General features: G+C 38.5%; 1 protein-coding gene and 1 long non-coding RNA gene across 3 annotated transcripts in view; one reads left to right on the forward strand and one right to left on the reverse strand.

Moving 5' to 3' along the window:
• DOP1B (DOP1 leucine zipper like protein B) overlaps nucleotides 1-17,824 on the forward strand; it is a 93,612-nt gene extending 75,788 nt beyond the window's left edge. For both annotated transcript variants that reach the window (XM_034752580.1, XM_034752588.1), the window contains exons 28-37: nucleotides 1,161-1,243; nucleotides 3,442-3,551; nucleotides 4,515-4,661; nucleotides 5,072-5,133; nucleotides 6,676-6,804; nucleotides 7,195-7,331; nucleotides 7,724-7,779; nucleotides 8,170-8,334; nucleotides 10,025-10,154; nucleotides 12,796-17,824. In XM_034752580.1, the coding sequence (XP_034608471.1) occupies nucleotides 1,161-1,243; nucleotides 3,442-3,551; nucleotides 4,515-4,661; nucleotides 5,072-5,133; nucleotides 6,676-6,804; nucleotides 7,195-7,331; nucleotides 7,724-7,779; nucleotides 8,170-8,334; nucleotides 10,025-10,154; nucleotides 12,796-13,053 (1,277 nt within the window). In that variant the 3' untranslated portion in view covers nucleotides 13,054-17,824. The remainder of the gene's footprint in view (nucleotides 1-1,160; nucleotides 1,244-3,441; nucleotides 3,552-4,514; nucleotides 4,662-5,071; nucleotides 5,134-6,675; nucleotides 6,805-7,194; nucleotides 7,332-7,723; nucleotides 7,780-8,169; nucleotides 8,335-10,024; nucleotides 10,155-12,795) is intronic.
• LOC117867498 lies at nucleotides 10,555-12,801 on the reverse strand. The gene is made up of 2 exons (XR_004643421.1): nucleotides 12,595-12,801; nucleotides 10,555-11,695 (listed from the first exon to the last, which is right to left on the reverse strand). It is a non-coding gene; the product is annotated as an uncharacterized LOC117867498 (long non-coding RNA).
• Nucleotides 17,825-19,696: the final 1,872 nt, after the last annotated feature.

Raw genomic sequence — 19,696 nt, forward strand, 5'->3', positions numbered from 1 at the left:
AAATGATTGGTTAAGGTATAGCTAAGCAAAACTCAAGTTTTACTATATACACCTCTACCCCATTATAACGCGACCCAATATAACACGAATTGAGATATAACGCGATAAAGCAGCGTTTCAGGGGGGCGGGGTTGTGCACTCTGGTGGATCAAAGCAAGTTCGATATAACACAATTTCACCTATAACGCGGTAAGATTTTTTTGGCTCTTGAGGACAGCGTTGTATCGGGGTAGAGGTGTGGTCTGCAGTCAGTCAGGAAGTAGGAGGGGGAATGGGAACAGGGAATGGTGCTGAGGGAATTGGATCATGTTTTGCTAGGGTTGGGGGAATGGGAACAGGGACACAGGCAAGGCTCTGTGGTGTCAGAGCTGGGAAGAGGGACACTGAGAAAGGAAACTGGAATCATGCTCGCTGCAAGTTCACCCCAATAAACATTAAATTGTTTGCACCTTCAGACTTCGGGTATTGTTGCTCTCTGTTCATGTGAGAAAAAACGGGGAAGTGAGCAGGTGAAGGAATAAGCCCTCTAATAACGTATAATCCCTGTAAGATCAAGAATGGGCATGCATATGGGGAGAACTAGATAAATTCATGGAAGTTAAGTCCAGTAATGGCTATTAGCCAGGATGGGTAAGGAATGGTGTCCCTAGCCTCTGTTTGTCAGAGGGTGGAGATGGATGGCAGGAGAGAGATCACTTGATGATTACCTGTTAGGTTCACTCCCTCTGGGGCACCTGGCATTGGCCACTGTCGGTAGACAGGATACTTGGCTGGATGGACCTTTGGTCTGACCCAGTATGGCCATTTTTATGTTCTTATGGAAGCTGGCAGGGGTTCCCAGCAATCATAGAATCATAGAATATCAGGGTTGGAAGGGACCTCAGGAGGTCATCTAGTCCAACCCCCTGCTCAAATTGGGACCAATCCCTAGACAGATTTTTACCCCAGTTTCCTAAATGACCCCCTTAAGGATTGAACTCAGAACCCTGGGTTTAGCAGGCCAATGCTCAAGCCACTGAGCTATCCCTCCCGCAATATCTCACTGCAACTCAGTCTGCAAGGCATCACCCAGATAGGAACCAAACCACTCCTGAAACTTATCGGTTTTCCACAGTAAGTTCTGCTTCAAAATGCAAATTAAACATTTTTGTCTTTTTCAGATGCTTCACTAGTACCATCTTCAATGGTGTCTGCCTCTGCTCCCTCAATATACAGTGTTCAAGCTCTTTCTCTTCTTGCAGAAGTAAGATATAAAGTTCCTACACATCTCCTTAAGTAGGAGAAAATTGTAAGAGGGATTAAATTTGTATCACTGATCAACAAGACCTCAAATCAAGCTCAATTTATTAATCAAAGACTATACATCTAAGATTAATCAGGACTATACAGAACACAAGCAAAGATTGATACTTTACCCTTCCTGGGGACAGCTTTGCAGATTTGGTCCCATTTTGTTGCAATTCCATGGAGTTTTTATACACTAGCTGTTTGTGTACTTATACAGTTTATGGTTTCCTATGTAACACTTTCTAATCAATTACTTCACTTTGCCCTTTGCAGTTGGTTACATACATACATTATCCAATCATAACCACAAATTTGACCATAAGGTAACATTTCCTGTACACAAGCAAGGTGATTCATGTCCCCTATATGTTCTGCTCTATACTCAATACAGAGCTCACTTATGAGTAATTTTCCATTATTTTTCACTATAACGTATGCAAAGTTTCATGCTTAGTACTGAATTCATTTCGTCCAGTTATGTTTGTTTACCCACTTATTCTTTTCTCATGGTCTTGGTTACAGTTTCATAACCTATTATTCAAGCACTGAAACCAAGCATATTTGCTAGCACATATACAGTTAAAAGTGCCTTCTGCAGCTGTAATAATAAATACATTTCCATTGCTTTTAGAGCACACCTTACATACGTTTAATACGCTCAAAGTTAGGTTTACCTTTTAGTTCCCTTAACCAAACTGGGAAGGACGCTGGGAGTCCTGGGCCTATATGACAACTGTCCCTTAACATTACTTCATAAAGCTTTATGGGAGTCAGGCATATGAGCTAACAAGATGCTTGCCATTCTTCTCTATATAGTGGTTAACAATTGATACAGCTAAACTAAGGTGTTGGGTTTATTCTGGTGTTTTGATAGTGAAGATGAGACAGTTTTCCTTTTTGACTTTTTCTGAAGTTTAACAGTCCTCCCTCTCCAAAAGTGCCTATTGCAGGTTAATATGATAGGACATTCCAGGATACAATCCAGACCAGAGAGGGGCTGTCACCCCTTCCCCGCAAACTTGGGTGCCTCACAATGCTTTTGCTGCTGTAGCTCCCATCTGAGCTGCTCACAAACAGCCTTGCAGTATGCAGACAACACCCTGAGTGTCTGTGTCTAGCCGCAGCCTGTCAGCCACACATCAGTCACACTCTGGCTTCCACAAGCCTTGGTTACCACTTGCAAGGTGACCCCACCACACTCCCAGTCCTGGATTTTCCGCAAAAAAATTGTGTTCTGTACTATCCGGCCCTCTCCTGGACAGTCCAGATATATTAGGTCCATTGCCCCTTGAAGGGAATTAATATACAATAGTCTGCTACCTAAATGGAGTTACCCACACAATCAACAACCCTGAATTCGTTTTAACTAAAGAATAAAACAAGTTTATTTACCTACAAAGAGAGAGTTTTTAAGTGAGTACAAGTATAAAGCACTAAAGTGAGAAATAGTTAAACAGAAATAAAGATAAAACACTTCCTAGTGTTAAAATTTAGCAGACTAGACTTGGTTCAAGATAAAATTCTTACAACATGCTCCCAGTAACATTGCTGATCAAATTCTCAGTTGAAGATCCGGCCCCAAAGTCCAAAGGCTGTTTCTTTTGTCATCTTATGTGAAAAAAAGAGAGATGGATAGTGACAGAACTTGGGCTGTTTTTGCCCCCTCGCTTTTGTAGTCCAGTCACCCTTTTTAAATGCATTTTCCTGAGAGTTATTCCCAGAGAACGTTCCTTCAGGCTGTGTGGACAAAGACCAGCAGTCTGGTGATGAAAGAGTTGTGCTGTTTGATAAGATGCAAATCTGTTTGTTCCTGCCCCCTTCTTTGCCTATGTGTGGCCACTTGATAGGTAATTGCCCATGAACTTTGGTTACACCTGTCTAGAGGTGTCGGCTTGTCCTGTGTCTTTGAGAAACAGATTTGCCCACTCCCCAGACTTGTCTGGTAAACACACTTCAGTCATGATTTCAGCTTACATTCATAACTTTATATATAATGTTAGTACATTCATTTCACCATGATGTTACTGACCATCTAGTTATTAGTTTTCAAATGATACCTCACAAGTCATATTTTGTACAAAGTTATTATAATGGTGTGTAGGGTGTGAATACAGGGGTGCATTTGGTCACATGTGGGATTTTGGTTTTCTGAAGGTTCTTGCTTCTCTCCTGGACATGGTTTACCGTAGTGATGAAAAAGAGAAAGCCGTGCCATTAATTTCACGTCTGATGTATTACGTATTTCCTTATCTACGCAATCACAGGTAATAGCCCTTGCTGTACATACTTATATTTTTTTTAAATCATGCTAAATGTTAATCTGATCTTCAAGGCATGTTGTAGGGCTCAACTTTATTCCCCATGCATTTCCAAGATGGGGGCATAAGAGAAACTATAATGGGTGGGGGACTTGTTTGGGGTGAAAGGGGATTTGTTGTGGGTTGCCTTAAATTAAGGATGTATCTTTAACATATGTGAAGGGTGTCTGCAGTATATGAATAAGGTGTGTGCCCTTTTTCACATTTTTAGGACCCTGAATAAATAAAGGTAACTTTTTTGACATAAAGTATAACACAATTTAATCATGATTATCACAAAACACAGGCGATCAGGTAAACTTTCATAACAATTTTTGCAAGGGTACGATTGGTAGTCTTAGTGGATCTATGCCCTTGCCCATGCAGGAATTCCTCTTGTAGTTGAGTTGTTGGCCATCAGCCAATAACAGGATGGCACTCACCTTCCGTTTTGTTTAGGTGTGCACTTTCCTAATGATTGGATGTTTTCTAACTGCTAATAATAGCAAACTCTTTCTCTGAGTGGAATCTGCAGGAATGGCCTAAGTGCCCTGCATAACTGTCACAGTGACTCTATTGTGACCAGGGCGGTAGTGGGATCCTAATACTATTGTTCGAGTCTGTAAACTCAGTCCTTCAATTTAGAATAAGGACTAGAAACTTCAGTAATCTTAAATTTTGCAGACGATGGCAGGGTCATCTGAAAGGAGCTGATATAGCATTTTGCCCTGTAATGGTTCATTCTGATTCATCTGTATAGTTGAAGAGACATTAATTTCCTCAGTGCTAGAGGAAAAAAACCTCTTCTATATCTAGCAAACAGAATTTGGAGTAAATTATTACACTCAGGACTAGGCTTGGAGTTCTGGGGAAAAGGCACTCATTTGGTGGCGTCTGTCCTAAATATTAATATTTGAGGTTTATTTGCAGTGCCTACAATGCCCCTAGCTTCCGTGCTGGTGCTCGGTTGCTCAGCTCCCTAAGTGGATATGCCTACACTAAACGAGCCTGGAAAAAAGAAGTTCTGGAGTTATTTGTGGACCCAGCTTTCTTCCAAATGGACACTTCATGCATTCAGTAAGAAATCTGTAATTCTGTTGGAAATTTCCAAAGATATTAAGGGGAAGCCTACTATTACTGAAAAGAAGCCTTATCTTGAACTTCCCTACAGAATATATTAACATTGAAATAAGTGCCAAATACTAGTCCTAGCAAATTGTTTTATAAAAGGATTAGGTTTTCAGCAGTGTGTAGAGGCAGGATAACTTCTCTTCACATCATGTAAATGCATGTTCTCCACATTAACTTTCGGATCCTCACATAATCAGGTTCAAGAGCATAAAATAACCATGTCTGGCATTTCAAACACAAATCAAAAATGAAATGGTAAAATGTGCTGCTTTTGTATGAAATGTTATCCCAGGGTCTCTTTTGTATGAGGGTGACAAGTTGTGTTTTATCTTTAATTCTTTATATATTTTATTCAGTTGGAGGTCCATTATAGATCATCTTCTAACACATGAGAAAACTATGTTTAAAGATTTTATGAGTAAGTATTCTTTGCTGATAATTTATTACTACAATAATTTGGAATTCATATTCTGGTGAGCTCAAACATATATTTTGTCTTAACATATTACCTCCTTAATTTAATGTAACTTCAGTGCATTTTCACAGCTCATAATGTTACCAACCTTGATCAGCTATAGTTAAATAATTTACTCACGGAAATCCTTCTCTGTTAACATGCTCAAAAGGGTAGAGAATAGTAGCCGTGTTCAGGAAGACATTCTAAATGTTCTCTTTTCAGAAATGGTGATAAATTAATAATAAACTTGGATTTCTGTGAACAGACTTCATCAGAATTATTGCCACTTGTACATATCACTTAGTGATGCTCATCTTGCTGAGGAGTTTAAACCCCTACTGTAGCATCTCGTGCATATAGCTCAGATACAAGATTCCTGCTATCATATTTTTGCACGAGTCTGTCTGTAGGATAGCAAAGTGCTCCGTGCAGGGGGGAGCACTATCATAAGAGCAGTATGTTAGTAGGCTTCAACATTCTTTTGACCCCTCACACTCTAAAACCTCATTCTCCAGGCTTGACCAAAGTATGGGAAGATGGAGACTCCCCTCAAAAGGCAGTCTCCAACTCTCAAGGCCTGAGGGAGGACAAGAGAAGACCCCTAAAACACACCTGAGAATTGAGGGGAGGATACTTTGGTCTCTGTCCTCCATATACCCCTTAAGCCATTTTAAAATGTTCTTTAAAAAACGTAAGATAGAACGCTCTTTTAAAAAAAAAAAAAACCTTAATATATTTTGGACCCATCGTTTTTAAATCTGTGGCTAGTACTTCAGTGTCCCAGAGCTCATTCTGAGAAATCCAAAATCATACATAGGGGAGACCAGAGAGATGGGCACACAGAGGTGGAGGTGGGAGTTGGATTTGCGGGGCAACCTCCTTGCAGCTGAAGTGCTTCTCTTACAACTGGAATTCCCCATCCATACATGCAAACCTAGACTGTGCCAATTGTTCCCCCCTTTCAATGGGTTTAACAGCCTAAGAAATAACTAGGGCTGTCAATTAATCGCAGTTAACACCTGCAATTAATTGACAGCAAAATTAATGCATTTTTAATGTGTTAATCGCATACCTGTGGGCAGGGCAGGAAGCATCAACAGCCAGGAGGGGAAGAGGCTGAAGCAGCCTCAGTCTGCAGCTTCCCAGGCAGTGGGGGGACTGGAGGGTGTTGGTGCCCCAAGAGTGGCTGAAGCTCTGCAGCCCCGCCCTGTACCCCGAGAGGGGCTGAAACCCCACATCCTCATGGGGGCTGAAGCTCAGAGCCCCTAGCGTTGACCCTATATTTGAAAACATAGAAAACCCCTAAAATATTTCAATAAATGGTATTCTAATCTTGTTTAACAGTGCGATTAAAACTGTGATTAATCAAATTAATTTTTTTAATCTCGCAATTAATCATGATTCATTTTTTAAATTGCTTGATAGCGCTAGAAATAACTTGTGTTTTGAGGTAAAGATGTATCTCTTAAATTGTGTACATATTCATTATGGTCTTATTTGTAGGTATGCAGAGCAGTTCGTTAAAAATGTTTCCAAGTTTTGAGCAAAAAGCAATGTTGTTAAAGCGTCAGGCTTTTGCTGTCTTTAGTGGAGAAATCGATCAGTATCACCTTTACCTTCCATTAATACAAGGTAAGAGAGTATTTTTAAAATGTGCCTTGTTTACATAGATACAGTCGTCTTATAGTTTATATATTTTTGTTGTATTACCTATTTCCCTACCACCTCTGAATTTTTGCTAGGTTCGGGGGGGGAAAAATCCTTTAAAATCTCTAATCTCTAACACAATTAGTTTTTGACAAGAAAAAACCCAAACAAAGGTTAATCTAGCTCCAAATTATTGTCATATTTTGAGATAATTTTTGGAAAAATTGACCATTTCTTTGATGGAGTGAAAAGAACGGCCAGTCAAAACTGGATGACATAATCAAAGCAAACTACATTTTTTCCCTGCATTTCTAATTTACCAAAACTAGCTTTATGTACATGAAAAATTATAACTTTTTTGAAAATGTGTTTCAGAACGACTGACAGATAACCTCCGTGTTGGACAGACTTCTATAGTTGCTGCCCAGATGTTTCTCTTTTTCAGAGTTCTGTTGCTAAGAATTTCTCCTCAGCATCTAACCTCACTGTGGCCAATCATGGTGACTGAATTGGTAAGCAATAATGCCTTAACAAATACCAATGCAGAATATATTACATTTGCTTTCCATACCCACCTTTCCCTTCCTTCCAAACACACTCCATCTTTGCAACTGGTTTATGATTTTACATCTTAGTTTTTAATTAGATAATTTGGGGGGACTGTTGTGGTTTGAAAATATATTTTACTTTCCATTATAGTTCTTTGAACAACAAAATTTAACTCTTGTGATAGGTCGACAGTGTTTATAAGTGACAAAGTTAAAATAAAACTTGTCCTGCACTTCCTAATCTCATATGAAGCAGTCTTTTCCATGATTGAGTTGTGTATACACTTTAACAGTTTACAACTTTCAAAAAGAAAAATATGCCTTTTTGTTTTGGTTTGTTTTTTTTGTTTTTTAAGATTCAGACATTTATACAGCTGGAAGAAGACTTAGCTGAGGAAGATGAACCATCAAAGTAAGAATTGTTTATCTCACATAAAACAGAAATAAATTAACAAAACATGTCGGAGAAGTTGTGGTTGCTTTCTGGCTGGAATTTCAGAAAATCACAATAGCATTTGCAGCTTGCAAGCAATGTTGCATATCGAAGTCTGGCATTGCCATACAGTAAATGTTGTCATTAGGCAGCTGATGTGGCAATTGTGTTTTAGAAATGGGCTACTTACAGGAAAAAATGGGTGAAGACTATAGTTTTTGTCTATTTTACATGTAGTTTTTTTATAAATGTCTGAAGATAAAATGTATAGTAGAAATGAACCCTTATAGGTGACTGTAATCCTTTAGCAGATGGAAAATATTTAGTGGGGTTTTTTAATAGTGCTTTCCTTCCTGGTTAATCACACAGGAGCAACAGCAAAGTAAGCAGACAGAAAACTTCAGCTTCAGCTGATGGCAGTGGCCCCTTACTTTCAGACATACAACAGAACGAGCTGTCCTTGTATTTATCAGCTTGTAAGTTCCTGGACACAGCGCTTTCTTTTCCACCTGACAAGATGCAGTTATTTCAAATGTAAGTCCTCTAGGTACTCTTTTTAATTTATAGCTATATGGCATATAGTACTGTAGGTAACATACTATTTGTGCACCATTTAAAACTATGTAAATGTACTGTAAGACTCTTGTTTTCTCCTCCATAGTTAGTAAACCTGGTGTCTCTCATCAATCTTTTCCTCATCCACAAGTTTTTACATAAGTATGGTGTGACCGGGTTCCCAGGGGAGCCAGCTGAGGTCATTCAGTTAGGGTGAAATGCAAAGAATGGGGCAGACAATCCCCAGAGCTGGTGGATATTTTCAATACTTAGATTTACCAAGCCAGCCCAAAACAGCTTCTTTATTACCTCACTGGTTGCCCAGAAGCCAACACCACAGTTCTGTTAGAGTAACCCAGCCTCAGGCCTCCATCCAGGTACCCAAGTCAGATATAATGAGGATTAATGAAAATCTTATTCATCATATCATATATATAAAAAAGTTCTTCCAATCCCAAAGGATTGGACACATTACCTCCCAGGTTAATGAATATTCCAGATCTTTACCCAAACACATCCTTACAGCCAGTTCTTATTAAATAAACTAAAATTTAAAAAGAAAAGAGAGAAAGTTAAAAGATCAATATACATACAGACATGAGTTCAATTCCTTAGGTTCAGATTCATAGCAGAGATGGTGAGCTTTGTAGTTCTTTTAGAATTTAGTTCATAGGTTATAGTCCAACGTCCTATATCCTATTCAGAGTGTTCCAGTTTAGGACTGGGATCTCAATCCTTATGGCTTAGGCTTCCCCTGCGAAACCTCAAGCAGATCTGAGATGACAGGATCAGGACCCAAGGGTCTTTTATACAGTGTTCTAGCATCCACTTGACCATACAGTCCTGGGTAAACAATGGGCAATCAGGGCAACTTTGAAGTAGGTCTATTTCCTAAGCCTTGCCGGTAATTATCTACCTGGATTAACATAAGATAATTTATTAAGCAGTCTGTCACAAACTTCAGAGAGACATATAGACAATGACATTATTTCACCCAAGATTCATCTAAATGTTAATATTCCCTTTTGATCTCTGAATCAATAGCTATAGTGAGAGACAGGAACTGTCTGTTTACATGGCTAGCATCTATAAGTAAACACACAATTAGTATCACTTCTAACTTTTAACAACATAGGTTTGCATTTCAAAGTTCTAGCCTATCTAGCATTGAGTGGCCTTAATTACCATTTCTAACATGTCTCTACGGGTTGGCTCTGGGTTAGCTAGCCTGCAAGCTGCTTAACCCTTTCTGGCCATATGTTACACTTTGTACAAGATTCATTGCAATTATATAACAGTGGTTTGCATAATTATATTTTAATCAGACAACGTCACATATGGGCATAACCTGCTGGATGTCTGACAAATATTTAGATATCAAACTTTGAGAAGATTTTGCTGTTTCCAACACTGAGAGAATTGTTGGGAGAGAGGAAGGGTCTGTTTCATTTTCACTTGTATCTATATGGGGACATTGTCCATCCTTTCAGTACTTAGACTGACCACAAAATACAGCTCTTGTAACAGAGCATGGGGGAGGATGGTCAGCACAGCTATTAAAACAGTGGGATAAGAAAGCTTAGTGTTGGAATTGTCAGCATTTTTTATTTATTTCTAGGAAAGGGACTCTCATGAATGATTTCTGACCTGTACAATACATTTGTTTCAGGTACAGATGGGCCTTTGTTCCAGAAGTGGACACAGAGACTTGTACCATGACCTCTCATCTAATGGAAAATCACCAGGAATGTAAACCACATATCATTAGAATCATGGACTCGTTAAAGCTGAAATATGGGGTAAAGAGAACACTTCATTAGATACATATTTTTTATTAACATTAAATCTGATAACTTTAAAGAACCATTTTTATTCATTTAGAAAAGTCAGCTGAGCAGTAGATTTCAGTCTCCATATTAAAAAGCTCTTTGGCTTTAAAATTGATCTATCTTGACAATATTCCTATTATATTACATTTGCCTGGAGGATTCCAGATAGCCATTTATTTCAAGTGATTCACTATAGACACATCTACCAATTATGCAGGTAATATCTTCTGACAAAGGTCAGCCTGGAAAAAAAATCGCTGTACTATCCCAAACTCCTTCCACTCATGACCCCAAAATGAGAAACTAATCACAGGAGATTGGGCATATCTTCATAGTGTTACGTGTTTAGATTTTAATAAGATTTGATGTCAAATAACCAACTCAGTTGAAGTTTTATTTAAGTAAGACAATCAATCAATACTTAATACAACACTATACAGAAATGAAAACATACGTATCAGTCTGCGACTGGGGAAATTTGGCATCTCATTTCACTTCTTACTCAGTCCCCCATATTCATCCCTTATATACTGGTTTGGATCAAAAAAAATCCTTCAAAATTTTTCTTTCTTAGGGCTAGCACTGCTGAAATATCCTTTCTCATGTTCTATTTTGAATATTCTGAACTTACCTAATCAATAAGTAAATTACATTGATAACTAATTTATTACTACTGAGACCATTTGTGACCATAATTAGCTCTTAATAATTTAGACATTTAATCAATACACTACTCAGTGGTTTGCTGTTGCATTGATTGTAGAACACATCTGTTATAACAAATGTTCCTTGTCCAGTTTGTCTATTACTAATATCTTCTCAATTACAGTGCATATTTATAAGCATCCTTTGTTAATTATTAGAAGTCCTTCCTGGACATCTGTACTAGGTTAGCAAGATCAGGGTAAAAAGCAGAGCGGATAATTAAATACAATGCTACTATTGATTACAGACATTCATTAGTTTAAAACAAAGCACTCTTTTAGCATTAGAGTTTACACAGCTTTTTGGCTAACACAGAAATGTTTCTGGGATGTTTGGCCAAAGAATCATGAGTTTAATATTCAAAGGAATAATAAAAGATTAACATTTACTAGCAATATTATGATCTTACATGCTTTGATCAAAAATGAAGTAGTTGATAAGAATATTGGTATTTTAAATTTTTAGGCTTCAGCATCAAAAATCCATCAAGATGAATGGGGGTGTTCATGGTTCTCAGGGCTATTGTTTCTGGTTGTCTCCAGAATCCCACATACACTGCCATCACTTTCCATCCAGTTCTCATTTGCAAGCTGATCTAGCTTTGCAAGCATAAGGGCTAATATTTTCATGGAAGCTGAAATTCTGGAGTATGGAATGAATTCCAGGGGAAAGTACCAACTTGCTAAACTACTGCAAACCTTGCTCATTTCACTCCTGAACATAATGGATACTGCAGCTATTTAGGTCTTCTGGTTGGATATTGGAGGACAGGATCTCCATGTGTATCTTGCACTGTGAATTGATAACTTAAGAAAAATTGGAATTCTTTTAATACAGGAAATCTTTCAAATATATAATATATTAAAAAATAACCATCTAAAATTAGACTAGAATGTAGGAGCCCGAAATACACAGTTGTCATACATGTATTTTAAACTAATGTATCACTTTAGATACTGCAACATAGCCTTGAAAAATAGGGAGGGTTATAAAGGAAGACAAAACAGACTGTGGCTAGAAAGTATGATTTTTAAAATTCCATGTGTGCTCTCAAAGAATTCTGTTGCTCACAAGAGAAAATGTAATGTGTGGCTCTCCTCAGAAAAGTGACTTTTTAGAAATGCATCTTCAGATCTTCTGCCTGTGTTTATTCAGAGGAATATGTGCTTGCGTTTAGTGTCCCAACATTTTTACTAATTCTGCTACTACAGCACAGCCAGTGCAGCTCAGTGAACGAGCTAGATTTTCTTTCCGCATGTGCATCAAAGGAGTCAGTATCAAAGTTTGAGGTGCTAAATCAGATTCTGCCCTAATTTACACCTGTGCATCCCCCTTGACGGCCGCAGAGTTGTGAAGAATAAATGGTAGAATTGGACTGCAGAATCTTATTACGTATATTACATACACAGAACCTTATTGTGGCAGGGGATCTCACACACTGTTAATTATGCTAACCTCCATTACCCACTTGTCACCTTCTCCCATACTACTCCATGCCTGCCTTCCAGTATGTATGCAACACCTTCCCAGAAGTAAAGATGTAAAGCTACTACCCAGTCCTTTAGGTCCTTTTTCAAGACCTATTGCTAATATATCTGCTGAACAGCACTCACTGACAGTGCCTAAGCAGGTGACTGACAAGGATTACTTGGGGGGGGGGGGGGAGAGAATATAGAACCACATAATAGCATTGTTAGAAACTCACTTTTTAAAGTAAAACTCCATTTTAAGGTAACAGCTGTACAAATCATCTTGTGATGCAAGAAATGCCTGGTATAGCAGGCTGCAGATCTCACACTGATTGACATATAATATCTACTGCAGATTTCCAACAAGTTATGTCATAGAAGAATAGACTAGCTTTCTGCATAATAATGAATCTTCTGGTTTGTATGCTTGTTTGCAGGAAACAAACACTAATGAGAGAACTTCAGAGAAATGTGACTATCCTCTTTTGAACCTTCGTTCTATATCCAGCATCACACAGTTAATGCCCTTCTTCAGGACCCTGAGCTGTGGGTTCAGAGCACAAGGTAACAGGTCCCAAAATGCACAGAGTTCAGCATCTCTGTCAGTGGAATATTCTCTTGGCAACAGCACGAGGATCTTGAAACAACTAGAAGAAAGTGTTGAATGTGACTTTTTGGAAAACCTGGAAAGTTAGGGCAATTACAGGACAATTCATTTATGTTGGTATAAATAGTGAAACCAAGCTACAACCTCATTGTCAAAGAGATTTGTTACTGGGTTATTTTGTTTGTTTTTTCCTGCCACACACTCCCAGTTTTGAAACTGCAGTTCAGCTTTTTTTGTACTGCTATAAAGTACACCTCCTGGAATCTTGTTTCTTGCTTTGTGTTGAACTGTGAGGATTTTTGCTCAGCTTCTGTGGAAGAGAAAGGTAACGTAATTTAATACCAGTGATAACTTATCATTATAGTCTTCTTCACAATGGAAACACGAATAGGATTCAAGAAAACCTTTTGTAATTATAGTAGAAATATTTTGACTAATTAAGGAAGGCAAAAAAATTACTATTTATCTAACCAATTAGCAAGCTAATATTTTAATCTGACTTGGAGAACCTTTCTTCTAAAAGGAAAAAGAAACTAATGTAGCTTTCCAAAAATTGCGTGTGTGTGTGTGTGTGTATATATATATAGAGATAGATATATATGCAAGATGACTGTACACAGACATGCAATTTTTGGAAAGTTACATTACACACACACACACACACACACACACACACACTTTCCAGAAGCTGTTTAAATTCCGCTTATAGTGCTCTTTCTTTAACAATTGCCCAAACATATTTATGTACTAAACTTCTACAGAAGTAAACTAAATTACCAGCAGGTGTATTTTATCAGCTTTATGATGATGTAAGTAATGTGCAGATGTACTGCATCTGTAATCTCAAATCTGTATTCTAGTAATATACTTTGCAAGATCAGTGATTATTTAATTTAGAAGACAGACCTATTCAGTAACATTTATTGTAATTTATATCGCTGAACTAAATTATTCCCATAATTCAAAGGGTCACTTTTCTAAAATGAAAACTTTGTTCAGAAATTGTTCTTTCAGAGACTAAAATCACCTTACAGCTTTTGAATGGCAATTTAAGTAAGGTAGTCCTGTAAAAATGTAAACTACTGTATACAAGAAACGTACAGATCTTGAAATGTATGTGCGTTCTGTCCTTCATAGACTCTTCACTTTCATGGGTGATCAAAAGCAAAACCTTTTACAGTTTTTAAAGACTCTTTGTACAGGTAAATGTCTTTGCTGCTTTAGGTGGCACAAAAGATAGGAGGAGACAGTTCATGGGGCTGTGACTGAAAGGTTCAGGAGCAACCTCTGAATTCTGGTGGCAAAGCAGTTCTGATGGATTTAGAGGAAAGGGATTGACTGGCTTATTCTCCCTCCACACAGTAAGGCTAAATGTCTGAACTGCCTAAGATGCCATGTGTTTGATCGTGGCCTCATGGTGAGCATCCTGGCGGTTTCCTGCAGAAGGATTAAAGAGTTTTTTTTTTTTTATTGAGAAAGCAAACATTCTTGAATTTTCAAACTGCCTGTTAATCCAATGAAGTATAAAATCATTAAGATCAACAAATAAGATAATAAATTATGTAGGTTGAATTATTTTGGAGCATTTTACGTTTGTCAGGGAGAAGAGCTTTACTTGTTCTGTTTTAGTACCTTCATCTCTAAAGATGTGTTTTGGTGCAATATTGTTGAGCAGTTGGCCACTGCTACTAGTGTTAATTGGAAACCTCAATGCCAAGCTAGACCTGCCAAGACTTTTGATTTTAAACATCGTATTGCACTTTTCTATTTTAAAAAGTCCTAGGAAACAGTAAAGGTGTTGGACAGTGCAGACAGAGATGTGTTTTATTTTTTCCAAGATTTATACAGAAACACAGGAGGCTACTCTGCAATTCTTGTTGGCCTTCAGATAAACTTAGGTTTTTCATCTGTTTTGATACAAAATGAAATGGTGAAACATACACAACATGCTTTACTGTAATTGTGCTATACCATTGACTAATGAATAGTTATTTACTCATAGTCCTATGTTGAACTTTAATCATTTGTAAACGTTGGTATATTTAAGTGTAGTATTGTTTACTCATTATGAATGTGAATTATCAGACTTCATTCTGAATGTAACTTATTGACAAATTAGATCTGTGAAAGCTGTTGGCCTAATCACGGGTAAAAAGATGTAGTATCTCTTCTCAATCATAAATCGCTATCAAACTGGAGCAGAACATTTATTAAAGTTAAGTATATATGTTACTTCTAAAATGTTTTCATTCAACGTAATCAGCAAATAAGGCTACGCTCAGGGTATTTTGATGGTTTTATTTGTAAACTAAGTTTTTTGTAACAAGAGGCACCCTTTGTTTTCAGTGAGTGATTCTCCTCCTGCCTAACCCAGATGAAGTGCTTATGTCAAGAGGGCTGTTTGGGATGATTCACCACCAGATCTTTCATTCCGGGTCCTCAGTTCAGTTCTAGAACTAAACAGCTGCCTGAACAGCTTCCTTTCCACTTACAGGACCAGCATTGCTTATGTGCTGGAATGGGCTCCCTGGGTTGTTGCTCTCATTTCTACATCCCGTGAGACAGGGAGTATCACCTTTGACTTCCCAAGCTTCAGCTGTCACAAGTATCAGAGTTCTGTCACTTTCAAACAGGTTTCCCCACATAGCAGCCAAATGGCATTAACCACTACATCACAAGTTCTCTCTCATATTTGATTTTTGCAGCCCACTTTGTAAAGACAAGGTCCCCTTGCGTATCACTTTGCCATATGGAAGTTGGTGGGATTTAGAGCTTTCTGCTTGTTATGGTCCTTAAGGACCTCTAGAGAAGTGTCTGGGGACCAGCAACCCATAATTGTAGAATTATTAATTGCACTACAGAGTCAGCTGACTTAAGAAGAGAACATGTTTCTATTTTAAGTGTCTAAGGCCTGGTTGTGACATTTACCCAGGGTACAATCTGGACTGATGAACAGCTATGTCCCCTTCAACCTGGGGTACCTTTTACACTGCTTTGCTGTGAGAGCCACCACTCCTGACCTGCCTACACAGCCTCCAACATGTAAATCATTCCCAGCTATACTATAATAGTCAGCCACCCATGAATTACGTTGCGGACAACACCAGCAAACTCCCAGTCCCAGACTTTCCCTCAGAAATGTGGATCTTGTACTGCCCAGCACTCTCCTGGACGATACAAGCTCGTATAAAGTCCATCATTTCATTAATAGAAAATATGTACAAATCTTGTTATAACAAATAGAGTTTCCCAAACACACTGGTTTACATAAAACAAGTTTATTAACTACAGAAAGATATTGTAAGAGATTAGAAATAATGAGGCATAAGTCAAAATTGGTTACAAAGAAATAAAGGCAAAATGCAAACTAATACCTAACTTAACAAGCTAAGTAAATACCAGCAAAAGTTGCTCTCACCACATGCTTTAGCAGTCATATGTCTGAAATCCTTTCAGCCAGGATCTTTCCCCCAGTTCAATGTTAATATCCTTGTCCTTCAGGTGCTGTTGATATTGTGAGTAGACATGAAGGGAGAGAGATTTGGGGGCCTCTGTTTCCCTCTCTCTTTCTTTGAAAATCATCTCCAGCTACAGTTCAGGAGACAGCAAGTCTGTGGAGATGGGAACCTCCAGCTGTTTTGTTGCCAAGATGTAAATTTTTTACTCACCCTTTTTCCTTCCAAAGAATGGCCGCTTAACCAGGTGATAGTCCATTTGACTTCGCTGACGCCTGGCTGAGGCAGAGACAGTTTGCCTTTCCTCTCTGAGGAAGCTGTTGGTGCCTGCTTTTCTAAGCATGGAATATGTCTCAGTACTGTTATACAGAGGAAAATTATAACTTTACATACAATGCTGCCACATATATTTTACCAGGACAATAAAGATCAGCACATTATGAGTTTTCAAATGATGCCTCAAAAGACATACCTTATACAAAATCATTATAATTTTTAAGAAGGAGTGAACAGAGGGATACAGACTGTCTCACTGGTCTACTATGTGCTATTTTGGTTGTGGGTGGTGGTGGTTTTTTTTACTGAAATAGTTATACCAGTACAACCACATTATACCAATATATCTGCATCCACACTAAACACTTTTATACCAGCATAATTTATTCCTCTTTCTGTATAGGAATAGTTGTATCAGTTTAAAGGACTAAGAGCTTGCCTACATGGTGCAGCAATATGCACTAGGTGTGACTTCTTGAGTGCACTAATGTGTTGCATGCTAACTGGACTGTGTAGACTCTGCTGGTGCACACTAAAAGTTTCCTAATGCACTGTTGCACTATGTTAACATGTACTTATAGAACTTTTAGTGCATGCCAACAGGGTCTGTACGAGTCAGTTAGTACACAAAATGTTGGTACACTTTAGAAATCACATCCCCTAGTGTGCATTGCCATGCTGTGTTGATCTGATGCTGTGTAGATTATACTGATGAATGCAGTCATAGTAGGGAGATAATATCACATTAGCCATACTGGTATAGATAACGCAGTATATAACTTGTGTGTAGACACACCCTAAGAAACTTTAGCATAAAGCCTGATGTTAGGAACAGTAAAAAGAATACTTTTGCTTAGTATGTGTCCAGTCATGATGATTTCTTTGCAAAATTGAGGTAAAGCAGAAACACTAGTTCAGTTGTTTTTATAGAAAATGTAACTTCAAAATCACATAGGCTTAAAGCTTAATTTTCCAGAAGAAAAAGGTGATAGATTACTGCCAAAGAACAGCAGAAGTTGAAACATGGTACATGAAATAAAGGCCTTAAAGTGTATTCCATGTTATCTTTTTGAATGTAATTCTTTTAACAATATTAAATGTTATTTTGAAATACCTCTTCAAATGGAACTGTAATTGTCTTACTACTCATTTCTGACAGGCTGTCCTCGTAGATCATTTTATTTTCTTTGACTCTCAAAAGTCTCTTCAGAATTTCATTTCAACTTAGCAAGCTCTGATACACAGCTCTATATACCAAGAGGTGTACACTTTTTTTTTTAAATAAACAGGGAGGAAGATAGTCTCTTAAGCAACTGCTCCGTATGGTGTAAGCACCTCTATGCCCCACATAGTTTTAAAATCCAAACCTACAATAGACAAAGTTCAAATGATTCTGCTACTGCTCAGAACTGAAAGTCACTATTAAAATTTGTATCCTTTCTTTCTCTGCCTTCCTAGCACACCTTTTGCAGTTATGTGAAACAGTTAATTTCAATCGTCCACTCTAGAAGTTGCTAGGGTTCAGTTGTGCTGCATAATATTTGAAAAATTCTACTGAACACTATGTGCTGTACACATTTTAAGAAATGTATCTGAAGAAGTGAGGTTCTTACCCACGAAAGCTTATACTCCCAATACTTCTGTTAGTCTCAAAGGTGCCACAGGACCCTCTGTTGCTTTTTACAGATTCAGACTAACAGGGCTACCCCTCTGATATTTTAAGAAATATTACTGCATACCCAGTTGGAAATGATGAATTGGACGGTGACTTTAATAAAAGGTTTGAGAGGAAACTGATTGACACTAATGAAGAATGTTATTTAAGTGGATAATAACAGCATACATTAGTATTGACAACAGGGCACTACTAACCCTGAAATGGATCTTTACTGGCTCCCGGTGGAGCAGATTACTGTCATACCACTGAAAAAAGGTCCATAGTAATTATTTTCAGTACACAGCAGATTGAGAAGGAATTACACAAGCAGTAAAGGGTTATATTAAGCACATAACTCCTGTGTTAAACATTAAGAGCTATACATTCCTCTTACAAATCTCTTTCACAAATATACACAAATAAGACCTGCGCTAGCCTCCCGCAGTTTCTGTTTGGCAGAGAAGGTGGTTACCAATTTTATAGACAGCTTCTTCCTTCCTGGTCTGTTCTTCTCAGCCCTCTGGTCTGTCTCAGATTCCCTTGAGGCAAGGCCTTGGTTGCCTTAAAACCCCTCTGGTTCACAGTTCTACTCGAGCCCACAGAGCAGAGTTTTGGCTACTTTGTCTAGCAGCGTTGTTTCTTCAAGCGTCAATTAAGGAATCTCAACCACAGTAATTTACTTTGCTTGATTTATACACTCTTTTTTCCCCCTCAACAAGATCACATGTCTTAAAAGCATGCCCTGTGGGTGTGTGGTTACTAATTTTTACCTGATTAGTATTTTAGAAGGGGGGAGTGGTACCAGGGCCGGCACAACCCATTAAGCGACCTAGGCGGTCGCCTAGGGCACTAACATTTGCGGGGTGGTGACCGCAGCAGCCGGATCTTTGGCCGCCCCGGTCGTTGGTGGTATTTCGGGGGTGGGACCTTCTGCCACCTCTGTCGGGGGTGGCATTTCAGGGGCGGGACCTTCCGCCACCTAGGGCAGCAAAAAAGCTGGCGGTGCTTCTGGGTGGTACCAAACGAAGATCACCCCATGTTTACTCACTCATCATTCACTCTGGCTCTCTGCATGGTGTCCTTGCTGTAAGGTCACTATAATCAGGTCAACCTGTGCTCCATGCTGGAACTTTATACATGTGGTATTTACTTTTGCATAGGCCCATATTTGCTGTCCACTAGGTTCAATATCTATCACGCATGCAGACTTTGCCAGTCCTTTATCAAATTTGCTTCTGCTTAAAGGGAACCTGCTTTAAGGTTCCCAGCATCCTCTGCAGCCATTCTGCCATGGTTTAAGTCATGTCAAGTTATGCTCACACTATTCATTCAGTATAGCCACA

The sequence above is a fragment of the Trachemys scripta genome, chromosome 1 (assembly GCF_013100865.1).
Source record: "Trachemys scripta elegans isolate TJP31775 chromosome 1, CAS_Tse_1.0, whole genome shotgun sequence".
Classification (NCBI taxonomy): Eukaryota; Metazoa; Chordata; order Testudines; family Emydidae; genus Trachemys; species Trachemys scripta.